Raw genomic sequence first — 19,221 nt, forward strand, 5'->3', positions numbered from 1 at the left:
CAGCGATTTACCGTGATTTTCTGTCTATGGCTGGGTTCACATATCCATTGTGTCTGGCCAGTTGTTTTACCTCTAGCCTGGCCACAACTGATGTCCAGCGTCCATAGCCAGACAGAAAGACACTGCATGCAATGTTTTCTGTCCAGCAAAAATATGACATCCGGCATAATTTTCCCTCCAGCATTTCTGTACTGCGCCGGAGGGAAACGTCACCAGATGAATGAACATGCGTGTACCCGGCCTAAATATGAACACAAAATCATAGCATAAACGGCAAGAACCCCCATAACAGTGTCAGCCACATAACCCCTTAATAGTGACAGCCACAGGACCATCATACCAGTGGCAACAAGAGGACACCTAAATACAGTGCTTTCCACAAGATCCCCATTTTCTACTTACTTGATGAATCATGCTCAAAACAATACAAATAAATCATTACAGTTAAAATAGCTATTCTGTAATTCACTATTAGTGAATTAGTTATATTGAGGGTTATGGTAGAAGTGCTTTAAAAATGACTTCATGTCATTCTATAGTTATTGATGGGACCCACATAACAGTGACAGTGAGAGGACCTCTCAAATACAGTGCCAGCCGAAGGTCCCACTCCCACATAACAGTGGGTGCTGTCTCTGAGTGGAAGAATGTAACTATTGTGACTGTGGTCTGGTAAATGGCAGTGGGGAAAGAGCAGTCTGATACTCTCATGAAAAACTAGCGGCATGTCCCGCAGGAATTTGCAAGGAAAGCAGGAGGTGCAGCATCAGACAGGGCGGTGAGATGCAGCGAGTTCTTCTCATGTGCCAGGAGAATTCTCACGTGGAACACTTCCGGCGCGCTATAGTTCCCCCACCCATGAAACAGATTGTTATCTTTTAATGTCACCATATTCGCAGCTTTATCCTTGTTTTTTGTCCCTTTTGAACATTGGAGTCTATTCTCATTTCCCTACACAAACACATCCACTAAGATCAATTTCTTAGGATGTTAAACTTCCACAGAATCATTTGGACGCCTTCATTACCTTGCAAAACTGACAATTCTTTACAGATTCTTTAAGCCAATCTTTGCCAACTATTTTTCTATTTCGATAAAATACATCCTAATGTGTCTATGACATTAGTTATGGCTTCAGTTAAGAATGCTTCTTTCAGAACTGATAGAAGCTTTACTTCTAAGGACTTACAAGACTGAATTAACCTACTTTTGAGGATAAAGATTTATTCAAAACCTATATCACCCATTTGAAAAACGAATTGCCCCCAAAACTAATAACTGGTTGGGCCACCCTTGGCAGTAACAGCTGCAATAAAACGTTTGTGATAACTTGCCATGAGTCTTTTACATCACTGTGGAGGAATTTTGGCCCACACTTCTTTAAATAATTGTTGTAATTCGGCCACATTGGAGGAATTTCGAGCATGAACTGCACCTTTAAGATCGTGCCACAGCGTTTTAATGGGATTTAAGTCAGGACTTTGACTCGGCCACTCCAGAACCTTAAGTTTGTTTCTTTTGAGCCAGGCTGAGTTGGACTTGCTTGTGTCCTGCAGATCATTGTCCTGCTGCATAACCCAATTGAGCTTTAAGTCACGAACTGACAGACAAACATTCTCCTTCAGGATTTTCTGATAGGGACAGAATTCATAATTCCGTAAATTATGGCACATTGTCGAGGTCCTGCTGAAGCAAAGCGGCCCTAGACATCACACTACCACCACCATATTTGACTGTTTGTATCATGTTCATACAATGGAATGCAGTGTTAGCTTTACGCCAGATGTAACGAGACCCATATCTTCCAAAAAGTTCCACAGATGTTTTTTGGCAAATGTGAGACGAACCTTTGTCTTCTTTTTGGTCAGCAGTAATTTGTGCCTTGCAAGTCTCCCATGGATATAATTTTTGCCCAGTGTCTTTCTTATTGTGTAATCGTGTACATTCACCTTATCTGAGGCTAGTGAGGCCTACAGTTCCTAAGCTGTTCATCTGGATTTTTTTTGACCTTCTGGATGAGTCGTCGATTTGCTCTTGGTGAAATTTTGTCTGGCCGGCCACTCCTTGAAAGGTTCACCACTTTTTCCTTTATTTGTGGATAATGGCTCTCACTGTGGTTCGCTGGAGTCCAAAAAGTCTTAGCAATGGATTTGTAACCCTTTCCAGACTGGTAGATTTCAATGACTTTGGCATCTGTATTTGAATCTCTTTAGAATGCGGCATCATGTGATACTTGTTAAGACCTTCTAGCCTGCTTCATATTGCCAGACTATTTAAATGATGTTTACATTCAACAGGTGTGACGGTAACCATGCCTGGGTGTGACTTAACCCAATTTAGTAGCTAATGTGGCAATTACTTTTTCACATAGGACCAGGTAGGGCTAAACAGCATTTTCCTTCAATAAATGAATACATTTTGTGTTTACTTGGGTTATCTTTGTCTAATACTAAAAGTAGTTTGATCATTTGAAACATTCAAGTGTGACATATATGCAAAAATAGATGAGCTTTTTTACAGCACTGAAGATTAAACACATTTAAAATTTAGAGAAAATCAATCATTATATGAAAGCGGTTGTATAGGATTAGCCATGTTTTTCTAATCCTGGACAACATCTTTAAAGGCTATGTACACCTTTGAAAGGCAATTTTTTTTTAAAGAGGCTCTGTCACCACATTATAAGTGCCCTACATAAGGAGATCGGCGCTATAATGTAGGTGACAGGAATGCTTTTTATTTAAAAAAACTGATCTGTTTTCACCACTTTATTAGCGATTTTAGATTTATGCTAATGAGTTGCTTAATGCCCAAGTGGGCGTGTTTTTACTTTAGGCCAAGTGGGCATTGTACAGAGGAGTGTATGACGCTGACCAATCAGCCTCATGCACTCCTCTCCATTCATTTACTCAGCGCATAGGGATCCTGCTATATCCTTATGTGCTGTCTTATACTAACACATTAACAATAATGAAGTGTTTAGACAGTGAATAGACATTCCACGGGATGTCTATTCACAATCCCTGCACTTCGTTACTGTTTCTGTGGTAGTTACAGCAGATCAAGCGTAATCTCGTTGTAACCTGTCATCTACAGCATAATCTCACGAGATTACGCTTGCTCTGCTGTAACTACCACAGACAGAGTAACGAAGTGCAGAGATTGCGAATAGACATCCCGTGGAATGTCTATTCACTGTCTAAACACTTCAGTATTGTTAATGTGTTCGTAAAAGACAGCACAAAGCGATCTAAAAGGATCCCTATGCGCTGACTAAATGAATGGAGAGGAGTGCATGACGCTGATTGGTCAGCGTCATACACTCCTCTGTACAACGCCCACTTGGTCTAAAGTAAAAACACGCCCACTTGGGCATTAAGCAACTCATTAGCATAAATCTAAAATCGCTAATAAAGTGGTGAAAACAGACTGTTTTTTTTAAATAAAAAACACTGCTGTCACCTACATTACAGCGCCCATCTCCTTATGTAGGAGATAGGGCACTTATAATGTGGTGACAGAGCCTCTTTAAATAAAAAGGTGCAAGTTTCTAAATAGTTTTTATGAAACATTTTTTTTACTTTTTGAGCTACCACTGCTCCGTATTCTCTATATAGACAAGCTGTATCATTCGCTATGACCTGAACCCATCATTCACGCGAACCTGACAGGTTTAGTGTCAGCGGGTCCTGCGTGTGTTGCACACGCAGAATCCACCTGTAATCTATTACATCTAGTGATATGAACTTAGATGTGATGGATAACAGGAGGATCCCGCTGTCACTAAACCCGTCAGTCCCGTCAGAGCAGGATTTAGTGAAAGATACAGATGCTCTGTATAGAGAATACAGAGCAGCTATATCTCAAAAAGTTAAAATAATTTTTAATAAAAAATATTTAGAAAGTTGTACTAATCACAATGACTAACCTTTTTATTGGAAAAAGAAACCGCGTTTTTCTCTGAAGACTAGATAATTTTCCTTATACACTGATAGAAGAAATTTACAATGAAGCAATGCTAACACTGATGTTGATCAAATTGCAATCCTAGCTACATCAGACGTCAGCAGGATTGTGGTTATTTTTACAGTACCCAGTGATTATATCTATGTAGAGTTGCCAACCATCTTTTTTCTGGATGACTCATTCAAAAATTATGGATGGCCAAACATTTTTGTGGACTAATAATAATAACAACAATTATATATATATGTGTGTGTGTATGTATGTATGTATGCCAGAATACTGATATGAACACATTGATAGCATTTACTATGAACTGTAATATAATTACAATCACAATAACTTGCATTACCTTTATTTAAAAAAAAATGGTATGGAATGTCCATCAATTTATGGATGGTTGCAATTCTGCTTCCATATATTAGTAATTAACTTATGGTCTCAAGTTATTAGGTTCTATGGTTTTGCATCAATTATATTTTGTCTACTACCGAGATTTACTGTTGTTCAGGTCTTGTCTTACTTGCCCATGTGTGTCCAATGTATAACTTCTATATAAATCGAATATAGAAAATGTTATATTCAGAATCTGTATTTACACCCAATGGTGTATTGTTCCAAGGTCTGAAGATGTAATTCCCTTTTACAAATAGTCTGTACTATGGACATTCCACCAGAAGGGTTTGTTGCGTCCAAGAAATTGTAAGGTCTAAAATGCATATAGAATTAAGTCATTTTATATTAGGCTTTGGCAGCAGATAGTTGTTTCGCTTGACATCTAGATGCTATAAATCACAGTAAATTATACAAACAACACGAGCCAACAAACCTATGGAGATAAAGTAGTCCCTACACTTTACTACTTAGCTTACATGTAACACTAGACAAAAAGTTTATTAAAGATATGACTAGGTCACATGGCTCTTCTCCTTGTATTAAATGGGTTGTCCGTCAGCGCAAAAATAAAAAAAATCCTATAAACACTTTTAAATAGAATTCCAGGTAGTTGTAGATAATTTCCAGAAAGAAAATAATCTTTTTGCGTTACTCACTAAACCCCTATATCACAGCACAAACGCTCATCCTTTTCCGGGTCTGAAGCGGGACTTAGATTTTTAGCTTGCGCTGAAAAACAACAAAAAAAGGTATTCTCTTCTTTCTTCTCTCCACCCTATTTCCTGAACCACCCTTACCTCTGTATGTAACTTGCTGAGAACTCGGACCAAGTATGGGGCTGGCTCAGGAATGGAGCCGTCATAATGCCAGGCCCTTGTGGTCATCTAAATGATGACGTGCCGACACGAACTGGAGAGGAGGCAGCCCTAAGTCACGTGGGTCTGTGCTGGCGCGTCATCAAGTAGAAGGAAACTACATTAGGTTATCCATTTTTTTCTTTGTAATTCATAAAAAATTTGGTTGAATTAATATGCCATAATACTAATTGCCACATTTATAATTTTTCAGTTCACAAGATGTCTATGTGATATGATACAACATGTAAATAGGATTTAGCCATTTGTTTACTAAGTTATTTTTACTCCTAGAACTGTCCCAATAAACAGCAGATCCTGACTGTCATCAAACAGATGCAACAATACTTAAAGGGTCAAGAAACAAGATTTGCAGAAGGAATCCGTATTATGAAAAGCAGACTTAATAATTTGCAAAACACAGTCAACAAAGGTGGGCCGGACCCACAGCCAGGTTAGTACTAAACATAGAATATGCAACATATAATGTGTTGGATGGAAGTATGCTGTAGCTGCACATAAAATGGTTTAGTAACAGGGTTTTATTTAGACAGAAGGCATTACTACTAACAAGCTACTTTGGATTTTTGATGGTGGTAGGATGCAGTTCTAAAGACCAGTGCCAATTTACTATTACTGCATCTTTAGGTATTTTCATATTGGGAGAAAGTGAATGTCCACCCTTGAAAACCATCATATCTATGTTATAGTCAAGAACTCGGTTAATAATTCTGCAGGCTTCAGAGCTGAAATTCCTTGCTAGCTCAATGCCTACATAGAGCTGGCTCTAACCATTTGCATTCTAGGAAGTGTTGTCTTACTCCAGGATCTGTACAATAATCTAATGTATGAAACAAATGGTCCCATTGTATTGTAGAAGCTCAGCTAAAATGTTAACAGGGTTGTCTCTTCACAGCCTGTTGTGGCATATTGCTTGGATATTCCAAAATGTCTGCTCGAGTGGATGTCCGACTGATGTGATGTGTTCTTTTTTTTTCACTGATCACTAATATATATGATAGCTCTCATTAAGGATGGGAAAGCCGATAAACTCATACAGATGTAGCCGTCTTTACCTTGACTTTTAACGCATTAAATAAACAATGGCTAGATCTCTTATCTTGACTTTTTCAATGACTTTTCAATGGCTTTTGTTGTGTGTTATCACGCTGCAGCAAGTTATCAGAGTCAAGTTAAAGATGGCTACATCTGTAATTGTTCTTTAATAGAGCTTACCAATCGATTCTACACAAAATGAATTAGATCCAAATTTCCCAAAAAATTTTAGGTTGACGGCGCACGTATATCCGCAACATTGAACAGATTAGAAAAAGTTTCCCAATAATTCCTTGCAGGCAGCATTACCAAAATGCACTGCGGTTATACCTGCCTTCTGCACAGCCGATCATAAGGGGTATAGGTGGCTGACATTATTAATGATGGCTTGGCATTAAAAAGCTTGAAAGGGGTTGGATTGGAGAGTCAGACACAAGTTTTCAAGGCAATCGGGGCACTTGCAGTTCGTGGTGAATTAATTTGGACCGAATCGAATTGGACCCCAAATGAAAATTCGCTCATCTCTTTATAGATAGGTTCGTTTCCACTGGACATGAGAGAATTAGCTCAACTGGCTAGATAACCATGGAATGGACTTTTTTTTTTAAAGGAACAGTGCTCTGCTAAGTAAGCATGTATTGTTGCCTTTTGGGACAGCAAACAGTTTAGGCACGACCACAGGGACACTAGGGTGTGGAGGCTATACCAAACTATCTCCAGAAACAGTGCAGAATTAGTAAGGAAAATATATTTCAGTCCTTATCATGGAAAACTCCTTTAAAGGGAACCTGTCGCCAGCATTTCACCTATTTAACCAGCAATACCTGGTGGTAGTGGGTGAAAAATCATTTCTATATAACCTATAATTATCTTCTTAGTTGGCTCTGTAGCTTTAGTATTCAGTTTTTTAGTGTTCCCACACGTATGCTAATGAGCAGAAAAGAGTCAAATCTTCGTTTGAAAAGAGTCAAATCTTCGTTTGAAAAGAGTCAAATCTTCGTTTGAAAAGAGTCAAATCTTCGTTTGAAAAGAGTCAGATCTTCATTTGAAAAGAGTCAGATCTTCATTCCTCAAGCCTTTCCTAGTTTACCCCGCCTCCTTACTTTTGATTGACAGCTCCTTGCCTTCCCCCAGCACACAAAATCCTGTGCTTATGCACTGATGTCCTATTCTAGTATGTACGTACAACGGGACACCGGATTATTACGATAAAAGGCGCAAAATGTTTGCAGACCATTATTTACAGTCGGAGGAGGAGTTTAGGAGAGGGGATAACGGCAATGAACTTTTGATAGCAGCAGCCAGTGAGGGATAAGTAAAGTTCAATAGGTGAAATGCTGGTGACAGGTTCCCTTTAAGGAATTGACCAGGGCATTTTAAGGCTATGTTCACACGGGGTCTTTTGCCGAGTTTTTTGACGCGGAAACCGCGTCGCAAAACTCGGCAGAAACGGCCCGAGAACGCCTCCCATTGATTTCAATGGGAGGCGTCGGCGTCTTTTTCCCGCGAGCAGTAAAACTGCCTCGCGGGAAAAAGAAGCGACATGCCCTATCTTCGGGCGCTTCCGCCTCCGACCTCCCATTGACTTCAATGGGAGGCAGGAGAAAGCGTATATCTCGCTGTTTTATGCCCGCGGCGCTCAATGGCCGCGGGCGAAAAACGGCGCGATAATTGCTGTTCACACGGAGTATTTTGGGGGAGGAATATCTGCCTCAAAATTCCGTTTGGAACTTTGAGGCAGATATTCTTCCCCCAAAATACTCCGTGTGAACATAGCCTAAGGACATGGACTCTAGTGTTATGACTTTTTAACTTTCAAAATATTTTATTGAATTTTACAATAAATAAACAGACTAGTAAGACACTAGAACAGTGGCTACTTCCTAATGGTTAATAAAAGGTGACATTAGTCAACTGCAAAAGACCGTAACAGTACAGAGAGAAGAAACAGGAGCAGAAAAAGAGAAAGAGAAAAAGGGGGGGGGGAGGCATCCCTCAAAAAAACCCTGTAATTATCCGAAGGTGAGACTAGTAAGCGATAAATAGGGAAGGGCATAAGAGATCTACTGGTGAGTTGTTCATTGGTCATGAAAGTATCTAATCTGATTAGAAACTCTAAGTGATGAATATGCATTGTTTTCTGGGCATAGGCTATCGTTTACTTGCTTTTATCTTACTATCAGTTAAACAATCTGTATTGTGCTCAGGTGAGGTTAGAGGATTTGTGATTAAGCAGAGCTTCCCAAGGATCTCTGTAGGAAATGTCAAGGTCCACACGTGCTAGGTCATAAACACAAGATCAAAATCGCAGTACGCTGGGACAGGTCCACCACGAATGCAGAATGTCACCAGTAGAGGCGCAGCCCCTAAAGCAGTTGGCAGGATAGCCAGGAACTATATTGGCTATCCGTGCAGGGACCAAGTACCAATGCTGAGAACCTTATATGCAAATTTCACTGTGGTTGTGTAAATAGAGCAGGAGGAGACTGTGTCCCACACATTGTTCCAATCAGCTCTATATCTTGTCCCGGCTAAATCTGACCCCCATTCAGTAACATAACTATGAGTAGTATGATAAGTGTGTTATCACTTTTTAATGACTATAGGTACATGAATTTATGTGATGAGTGGAGTATAAGTTAGTGACCTGTTAACTCATATGATTATGTCAGTGAGGACAAGGTTAGATGTCATATGGCAAAGATATATGGCAAAAGGCAAATAAAGACAAATGGGTAACCACTGAAATATGGTTGAAAGAGAAGAAACTCCAAGCAAATTGGTCCCAATTTCAGGACTTGCTCAAATTGAATACATTTGTTTAAGGAAGTTCGTACATTAAACTTCTAATTTGGTAGACATGTACTTGTAGTACAAATCTCCACAGTGTATCTTCCATTATTAGCAGATCTATTCTCCTGCCAAACACTATAATGCAGAGGATAGATAGTAGCAGCCAATTTCTGATTCACTGTACAGACCCCTATTAAGAAACAGTAAATCAGCAAGTTATAATGTCATCCAAGCCCTTTGGAATATTGGCCAGATACTATTATAAATTTGCCTTCCAAACTATTTCAAAGCTGATAATAATCCAATCAAAATGTTTTGCAATATTATTGGCATGGCTTTATGTAATCTGCTGAGAAGACAGTCTGTCTGTAAAATAAATTGCCAGTTTACAGTATTAATGGTCCTCAAATACACAGAAAGTGACTCAGCCACCTGAAAAGCTACAATATACACTATTAGTTGAGAATTTATGCTCACCATTACTAGATGTTATTCTAAGCCTACACTAAGCCAATTCTGTAATAGTTTACCTAATAAAGATATTTAGAAAAAATACAATACATACGGTATATACAGTGAGGGAAATAAGTATTTGATCCCTTGCTGATTTTGTAAGTTTGCCCACTGTCAAAGTCATGAACAGTCTAGAATTTTTAGGCTAAGTTAATTTTACCAGTGAGAGATAGATTATATATATAAAAAAAAAAAAGAAAATCACATAGTCAAAATTATATATATTTATTTGCATTGTGCACAGAGAAATAAGTATTTGATCCCCTACCAACCATTAAGAGTTCAGCCTCCTCCAGACCAGTTACACGCTCCAAATCAACTTGGTGCCTGCATTAAAGACAGCTGTCTTAAATGGTCACCTGTATAAAAGACTCCTGTCCACAGACTCAATTAATCAGTCTGACTTTAACCTCTACAACATGGGCAAGACCAAAGAGCTTTCTAAGGATGTCAGGGATAAGATCATAGACCTGCACAAGGCTGGAATGGGCTACAAAACCATAAGTAAGACGCTGGGTGAGAAGGAGACAACTGTTGGTGCAATAGTAAGAAAATTGAAGACATACAAAATGACTGTCAATCGACATCGATCTGGGGCTCCATGCAAAATCTCACCTTGTGGGGTATCCTTGATCCTGAGGAAGGTGAGAGCTCAGCCGAAAACTACACGGGGGGAACTTGTTAATGATCTCAAGGCAGCTGGGACCACAGTCACCAAGAAAACCATTGGTAACACATTACGCCGTAATGGATTAAAATCCTGCAGTGCCCGCAAGGTCCTCCTGCTCAAGAAGGCACATGTACAGGCCCGTCTGAAGTTTGCAAATGAACATCTGGATGATTCTGAGAGTGATTGGGAGAAGGTGCTGTGGTCAGATGAGACTAAAATTGAGCTCTTTGGCATTAACTCAACTCGCTGTGTTTGGAGGAAGAGAAATGCTGCCTATGACCCAAAGAACACCGTCCCCACTGTCAAGCATGGAGGTGGAAACATTATGTTTTGGGGGTGCTTCTCTGCTAAGGGCACAGGACTACTTCACCGCATCAATGGGAGAATGAATGGAACCATGTACCGTCAAATCCTGAGTGACAACCTCCTTCCCTCCACCAGGACATTAAAAATGGCTCGTGGCTGGGTCTTCCAGCACGACAATGACCCGAAACATTCAGCTAAGGCAACAAAATAGTGGCTCAAAAAGAAGCACATTAAGGTCATGGAGTGGCCTAGCCAGTCTCCAGACCTTAACCCCTTAAGGACACAGCCTAGTTTTGGCCTTAAGGCTCAGAGCCCATTTTTCAAATCTAACATATTTCACTTTATGTGGTAATAACGTCGGAATGCTTAAACCTACCCAAGCGATTCTGAGATTGTTTTCTCATGACACATTGGGCTTCATGTTCGTGGTAAAATTTGGTCAATATATTCAGTGTTTATTGGTGAAAAATTGCAAAATTTAGAGAAAATTTTGAAAAAATTGCATTTTTCAGAATTGAAATGCATCTGCTTGTAAAACAGACGGGTATACCACCCAAAATAGTTACTAGTTCACATTTTCCATATGTCTACTTTAGATTGGCATCGTTTTTTGAACATTATTTTATTTTTCTTGGACGTTACAAGGCTTAGAACATAAACAGCAATTTCTCATATTTTTAAGAAAATTTCAAAAGCCTTTTTTTTTAAGGTACCTCTTGAGTTCTGAAGTGGCTTTGTGGGGCCTATGTATTAGAAACCCTGATAAAACACCCCATTTTAAAAACTAGACCCCTCAAAGTATTCAAAACAGCATTTATAAAGTTTTTTAACCCTTCAGGCATTTCACAGGAATTAAAGCAAAGTGGAGGTGAAATTTGCAAATTTCATTTTTCTTGCTGAATTTCAATTTTATTCATTTTTTTTTCTGTAACACAGAAGGTTTTACCAGAGAAACACTACAAAATATGTATTGTCCAGATTCTGCAGTTTTTAGAAATGTCCCACATGTGGCCCTACTGCGCTCGTGGACTAAAACACAAGCCCTAGAAGCAAAGAAGCACCTAGTGCATTTTGAGGCCTCTTTTTTTATTAGAATATATTTTAGGCAGCATGCCAGGTTTGAAGAGGTGTTGAGGTGCCAAAACAGTAGGAATCCCCCAATAGTGACCCCATTTTGGAAACTACACCCCTCAAGGAATTCATTTATGGTTGTTGTTACCATTTTGACTGCACAGTTTTTTCACAGCACGTATATGAATTGGGCTGTTAAATGAAAAAAATGTCATTTTTTCCAATAAAATGTCATTTGTGATCAAAATTTCTTATTTTCACAGGGAACAAAATACCCCATTTTGTTGGCCAATTTGTCCTTAGTGTGGAAATACCCCATTTGTGGTGATAAACTGCCATTTGGGTCCATGGGAGGGCTCAGAAGGAAAGGAGCGCTATATGTTTGTTGGAGTCCAGATTTTGCTGGATTGGTTTTCGGGTGCCATGTCGCATTTGCAGAGCCTCAGAGGTATCAAAGCAATGGAAACCCACCAAAAGTGACCCCATATTGGAAACTACACCCCTCAAGGAATTCATTTATGGTTGTTGTTAGCATTTTGACCACACAGTTTTTTTTCACAGCACCTATTTCAATTGGGCTGTGACATTAAAAAAATGACATTTTTTCCAATAAGATGTAATTTTTTATCAAAATTTCTTATTTTCACAGGGAACAAAATACTAAATTTTGTTGCCCAATTTCTCCTGAGTGCAGCAATACCCCATTTGTGGCAATAAACTGCCGTTTGGGTCCATGGGAGGCCTCAGAAGGGAAGGAGCGCTGTGTGTTCTTTAGAGTGCAGATTTTGCTGGATTGGTTTTCGGGTGCCATGTCACATTTGCAGAGCCCCAGAGGTATCAAAGCAATGGAAACCCACCAGAAGTGACCCCATTTTGGAAACTACACCCCTCAAGGAATTCATTTATGGGTAATGTGACCATTTAGACCCCATAGTTTCTTCACAGAACTTATTTGAATTTCAAATAATATGTAGTTTTGGCTGAAAATTTCTTATTTTCACAAGAAACAAAATACCCCATTCTGTTGCGCAATTTGTTCTGAGTGCCGCAATACCCCATTTGTTGTGATAAACTGCCGTTTGTGCCCATGGGAGGGCTCAGAAGGAAAGGACCACCATTTGGCCTACTGGGGATTTTCTAGTGCGAAGTCATGTATGCAGAAGCACCTGAGGTACCAGTACAGTTGAAACCCGCAAGAAGTGACCCCGTTTTAATAACTACACCCTTAAGGCATTCATCTAGAGGTGTAGTGAGCATTTTGACCAGAGAACTACACCCCATAAACTGTAATGTGGGTTCTCCCGGGTATAGCAATACCCTACATGTGGCTGTTATCAGCTGCCTGGACACACAGCAGGGCTCAGAGGGGAAAGACGAGGGGGATAAGCTGTGCGGAGTGCATCAGGGTAAGTAAAATTGGGGTAAATTATAAACCAAGGGATGTATGATAAATTTTACAACTGACTTTCATACAGAGCTCTGGTTATTCGGGACACGTATCACATTGATATATTTTGTCATCACTTATCGCCCTCTTATAGCAGACTTTGCACCTCTTTTGACTTTTTCCCTTCTTGCCAGTTTGGGGAACTTCTCCTGGAAAGTGTTGCCGCCTTGGTATGATGCGTGTGGCCCCGCTTCCAGAAGTACTGGGTGCCCCCCCTTCTTGGTCCCTAAAGATGAGGTTCTTGATCATCACCTCTTAAAATTCCAGGAAAGTTCCCGTCTGGCCTGCACATCGACGTAGCACGTACGCATTGTACAATGCCATCTGTATGATGTGCCCGGCCAGCTTCTTATACCACAACGCATGGCGCTGTAGGGCTTCAGGACTTGATCTGACAAGTCCATCCCTCCCATGTACCTATTGTAGTCCAGGATACAGTATGGTTTGGGGGTGGCCTTCCCTTCATATAGCCTAAACCTGTAGGTATACCCGGATGCACTCTCGCAGCTTATACATCTTCACGCCATACCATGCCCTCTTACCCGGCAGGTACTCGCGGAATTGAACCCTCCCTTTAAAATGTACCAGGGACTCATCAATAGAAATACACTTCTCGGGGGTGTATGCTTGGGAAAACCGGGCACTGGAACGGTCTAATTGGGGTCTCTGTTTATACAAACGGTCAAAACTGGGGTCATCTCGGGGTGGGCACGGCTCATTATCAGTATAATGTAAGAAGCGAAGTATTGCCTCATTTATTTATTTTTTTAGGTTCCAGTTCAGTTCTGAAGTTGCTTTGAGGGGCCCATATATTAGAAACCCCTATCAAATACCCCATTTTAGAAACTAGACCCCTCAAAGTATTCACAACAGCATTTAGAAAGTTTATGAACCCTTTAGTTGTTTCACAGAAATTTAGAGCAAAGTAGAGGTGAAATTTACATTTTTTTTTTGTCAGAAAGTCCTCTTTATACCATTTTTTTTTCTAACACAAAAGGTTTCACCAGAGAAAGGCAACTTAGTACTTATTACCCAGATTCTGCAGTTTTGAGAAATATCCCACATGTGGCCCTAGTGCGGTAATGGACTGAAGCACCGGCCTCCGAAGCAAAGGAGCACCTAGTGGATTTTGAGGCCTCTTTTTTATTAGGCACCATGTCCGGTTTGAAGAGGTCTTGTGGTGCCAAAACATTGGGAACTCCCCAAAAGTGACCCCAATTTGGAAACTACACCCCTTGCGGAATCCATTGTAGTTTTCTTGGGGTGCATGCGGCTTTTTGATCAGTTTTTATTCTATTTTTAGGTGGCGTGGTGACTAATAAACAGCAATTCTACTACTGTTTTTTTATTCTTTTTTTTTTGCTGCGTGCACCGTCCGCTATATATGACATATTCACTTTATTTTGCGGGGCGATACGATTACGTCGATACCAGATGTTTATAGTTTTTTTTTATGTCTTATGGCGTTTGCACAATAAAATACGTTTTGTAAACAATCATTCACTTTTTGTGTTACCTTATTCTAAGAGCCATAACGTTTTTATTTTTCAATGAATAAAGCCGTGCGAGGACTTATTTTTTGCGTAACGAACTGTAGTTTCGATCAGTACCATTTTTCGGTACATGCGACTTTTTGATCTCTTTTTATTCCATTTTTTGGGAGGTGAAGTGACCAAAGAATTGTGATTGTGGTTCGGTTTATTATTATTTTCTTTTACGGCGTTCACCGTGCGGGATAAATAATGAATAATTTTGTCGTTCAGGCCGTTACGGACACGGCGATACCAATTATGTATAGTTTATTTGTTTGTTTATATATTTTTATTAATAATAAATGACTGATAAGGGAAAAAGAGGGATTTTTACTTTTAAAACTTTTATTTTCTTATTTTTACACATCTTTTTTTAAGTTTTTTTTTACTGTATTACTTTGTCCCACTAGGGGACTTGAGGGCAGGAGGCCCTGATCGCAATTCTAATACACTGCACTACATGCGTAGTGCAGTGTATTAGAACTGTCAGCTACTCACTGACAGCAAGCATAGTGGGTCCTGACGTTGTCAGGACCCACTAGGCTTCCGTCTATGGCATAGCCGGACGCCATTGTTTGGTGTCCGGTTGCCATAGTCACCATCGCCGGCCGCTATCGCGTAGCAGGCCGGCGATGGCAGCTTAACCCCTAAAAAGCTGCGATCTCTATAGAACGCGGCTTTTAAGGGGTTAATCAGCGGGGACAAAGCGATCGGTCCCCGCTGTAGGAGCTGTGACAGCTGCTGAACAAGACAGCAGCTGTCACAGCTCCTGTATGTGTCGGGAGGACGGCCGAAACGGCCGTTACTCCCGAGACGTACTATTAGGTCATGGAGCGCGAACGATACAGCTGCTATAACCTAATAGTACGTCCAGGAGCGGGAAGGGGTTAATCCCATCGAAAACTTATGGAGGGAGCTGAAGATCCGAGTTGCCAAATGACAGCCTAGAAATCTTAATGATTTACAGATGATCTGCAAAGAAGAGTTGGCCAAAATTCCATCTAACATGTGTGCAAATCTCATCATCAACTACAAAAAATGTCTGACTGCTGTGCTTGCCAACAAGGGTTTTGCCACCAAGTATTAAGTCTTGTTTGCCAAAGGGATCAAATACTTATTTCTCTCTGCACAATGCAAATAAATATATATAATTTTGACAATGTGATTTTCTGTTTTTTTTTAAATATAATCTATCTCTCACTGGTAAAATTAACCTAGCCTAAACATTCTAGACTGTTCATGTCTTTGACAGTGGGCAAACTTACAAAATCAGCAAGGGATCAAATACTTATTTCCTCCAATGTGTGTGTATATATATATATATATATATATATATATATATATATATATATATATAAACAAATAGAGGTAAGCAGGACTCAACGTCAAATTCTAAAACGTTAATGGGTGCAAGCAGGCAATCTCGATCCATGGATTATGAGATATAAATAGAAGAAGTCCCACAGCACTCCGATAAATCAAAAAGGTATAATTTATTCAGTCAACAGAACTGCAACGTTTCCGTCCTGCTATAGGACCTTTTTCAAGCATTGAAAAAGGTCCTATAGCAGGACGGAAACGTTGTAGTTCTGTTGACTGTATAAATTATACCTTTTTGATTCATCGGAGTGCTGTGGGACTTCTTCTATTTACATGTATATATATAAAAAAAAATATATTAAAAAAAAAAGCACTCCGCCGACCGCTCTTCACCTTCGGCTTTGATCGGTGCTCCTCCTCAGGCGCGTTTCAAACTAATTTACATCGGCGAAAAATGAACCAACTTTATGAAGAGTTGCATACTTCTTAATAAATTTGGTGCATCTCTGGCTGTCTGTGTGACAGAAATGCAAATCTATGCTTGCTATGAGCAGGTGTAGATTTGTGCCATAACTTATGCCAGTTTCTGTTGTAAATTCTGATAAATCTATCATTCTAGTGGATATCATCCAGCTAAAATAAACCCTGCACTTATTGATTGCAATTTTCTGGAAGTTGCAAGAAAAGTAAAAAGGCGCAAATTTTAGCACAGCTATGGCATGCGCCAACATTTGCAACTTTTTTGTACCAGAAAAAATGGCGTAAATCATTTTGATATATTCCTCCAACGTCCCAGCATGTTCTTCAGTCTGCAGATCACTGGCATCTGAACCACCAAAGGTTGCAAATAAATAAATAAATATATATATATATATATACATATATATATATATATATATATATATATACACTACCGTTAAAAAATTTATTGTCACTTAGAAATTTCCTTATTTTTGCAAGAAAAGCACAGTTGTTTTCAATGAAGATAACATTAAATTAATCAGAAATACACTCTATACATTGTTAATGTGCTAAATGACTATTCTAGCTGCAAACGTCTGGTTTTTAATGCAATATCTACATAGGTGTATAGAGGCCCATTTCCAGCAACCATCACTCCAGTGTTCTAATGGTACATTGTGTTTGCTAACTGTGTTAGAAGGCTAATGGATGATTAGAAAACACTTGAAAACCCTTGTGCAATTATGTTAGCACCGCTGTTAAACAGTTTTGCTGTTTAGAGAAGCTATAAAACTGACCTTCCTTTGAGCTAGTCGAGAATCTGGAGCATTACATTTGTGGGTTTGATTAAACTCTCAAAATGGCTAGAAAAAGAGAGCTTTCATGTGAAACTCGACAGTCTATTCTTGTTCTTAGAAATGAAGGCTATTCCATGCGAGAAATTGCCAAGAAACTGAAGATTTCCTACAACGGTGTGTACTACTCCGTTCAGAGGACAGCACACACAGGCTCTAACCAGAGTAGAAAGAGAAGTGGGTGGCCCCACTGCATGACTGAGCAACAAGACAAGTATATTAGAGCCTCTAGTTTGAGAAATAGACGCCTCACAGGTCCTCAACTGGCAGCTTCATTAAATAGTACCCGCTAAACGCCAGTGTCAACGTCTACAGTGAAGAGGCGACTCTGGGATGCTGGCCTTCAGGGCAGAGGGACAAAGAAAAAGCCATATCTGAGACTGGCTAATAAAAGGAAAAGATTAATATGGGCAAAAGCACACAGACATTGGACAGAGGAAGATTGGAAAAAAGTGTTATGGACAGACGAATCGAAGTTTGAGGTGTTTGTATCACACAGAAGAACATTTGTGAGACGCAGAACAACTGAAAAGATGCTGGAAGAGTGCCTGATGCCATCTGTCAAGCATGGTGGAGGTAATGTGATGGTCTGGGGTTGCTTTGGTGCTGGTAAAGTGGGAGATTTGTACAAGGTAAAAGGGATTTTGAATAAGGAAGGCTATCACTCCATTTTGCAACACCATGCCATACCCTGTGGACAGCGCTTGATTGGAGCCAATTTCATCCTACAACAGGACAATGACCCAAAGCACACTTCCAAATTATGCAAGAACTATTTAGGGAAGAAGCAGGCAGCTGGTATTCTATCTGTAATGGAGTGGCCAGCGCAGTCACCAGATCTCAACCCCATGGAGCTGTTGTGGGAGCAGCTTGACCGTATGGTACGCAAGAAGTGCCCATCAAGCCAATCCAACTTGTGGGAGGGCCTTCTGGAAGCATGGGGTGAAATTTCTCCCGATTACCTCAGCAAATTAACAGCTAGAATGCCAAACGTCTGCAATGCTGTAATTGCTACAAATGGAGCATTCTTTGACGAAAGCAAAGTCTGAAGGAGAAAATTATTATTTCAAATAAAAATCATTATTTCTAACCTTGTCAATGTCTTGACTATATTTTCTAGTCATTTTGAAACTCATTTGATAAATATAAGTGTGAGTTTTCATGGAAAACACAAAATTGTCTGGGCGACCACAAACTTTTGAACGGTAGTGTGTGTATATACATATATATATATATATATATATATATATATATATATATATATATATATATATATATATATATATATATAAACTTATATTTAAGTATACAGGAACAAAAATAAACGCAACACCCACTTCACCAAACACTTTTTTTGCACATACGGGTTAGAAGGGAAGCCGCTGAAGTCAATATCACTTAAAATTGCAACATATCTGATTGTTTTGTAATTTTTTTCAGTCTCTTGCCCTTCACTTGGAGCTCCCGAAAACGGCAGAAAATTTGGTTCCAAATATCTTACAGATCATGAGGTCCACTATACATGTGATCCTGGATACCAGCTCATTGGTGCAAGCAGCAGACTGTGTCAGCAGAATGGAACCTGGACGGAGAATGTCCCACATTGCAAAGGTTCTTATAATGGGATTTTGTTACTGCTTCAGTTAGGGCCAGAAAAGAGAAAGGGATTTTGATAAATGTTTACAAAAAAAAATGCGGTATAATTTATATTATTGTAATAGAATGGGGCATGTATATGAGAATAGAATAAGCGTAAATGACGTATATTCATATATTAAGTTTACTATGTACCCAAAACAAATTTACTATATTTCTGATCAATGGATAATTAGTAGAAGAGCATCACTAGTTTGAATCAGCCATTCACATCCATAGTGATTTGTAACATGTGGAAAAATTTCAAGGTAGTTTATCATCAAAGAAAGATATCCACCAATCAGTGTTGGGTAGGTAAGAAGTTCTATTGTGTTACAACAATGCATTA

The 19,221-nt window shown here is 39.5% G+C and overlaps 1 protein-coding gene across 1 annotated transcript in view; it reads left to right on the forward strand.

Moving 5' to 3' along the window:
- The first annotated feature begins 2,101 nt into the window (after positions 1-2,101).
- FBLN7 (fibulin 7) overlaps positions 2,102-19,221 on the forward strand; it is a 42,178-nt gene continuing 25,058 nt past the window's right edge. Inside the window, exons 1-3 of the mRNA XM_075863749.1 lie at positions 2,102-2,170; positions 5,508-5,667; positions 18,678-18,848. Coding sequence (XP_075719864.1) covers positions 2,102-2,170; positions 5,508-5,667; positions 18,678-18,848 — 400 coding nt within the window. The remainder of the gene's footprint in view (positions 2,171-5,507; positions 5,668-18,677; positions 18,849-19,221) is intronic.

Source organism: Rhinoderma darwinii, chromosome 4 (assembly GCF_050947455.1).
Source record: "Rhinoderma darwinii isolate aRhiDar2 chromosome 4, aRhiDar2.hap1, whole genome shotgun sequence".
NCBI classification, from domain to species: domain Eukaryota; kingdom Metazoa; phylum Chordata; class Amphibia; order Anura; family Rhinodermatidae; genus Rhinoderma; species Rhinoderma darwinii.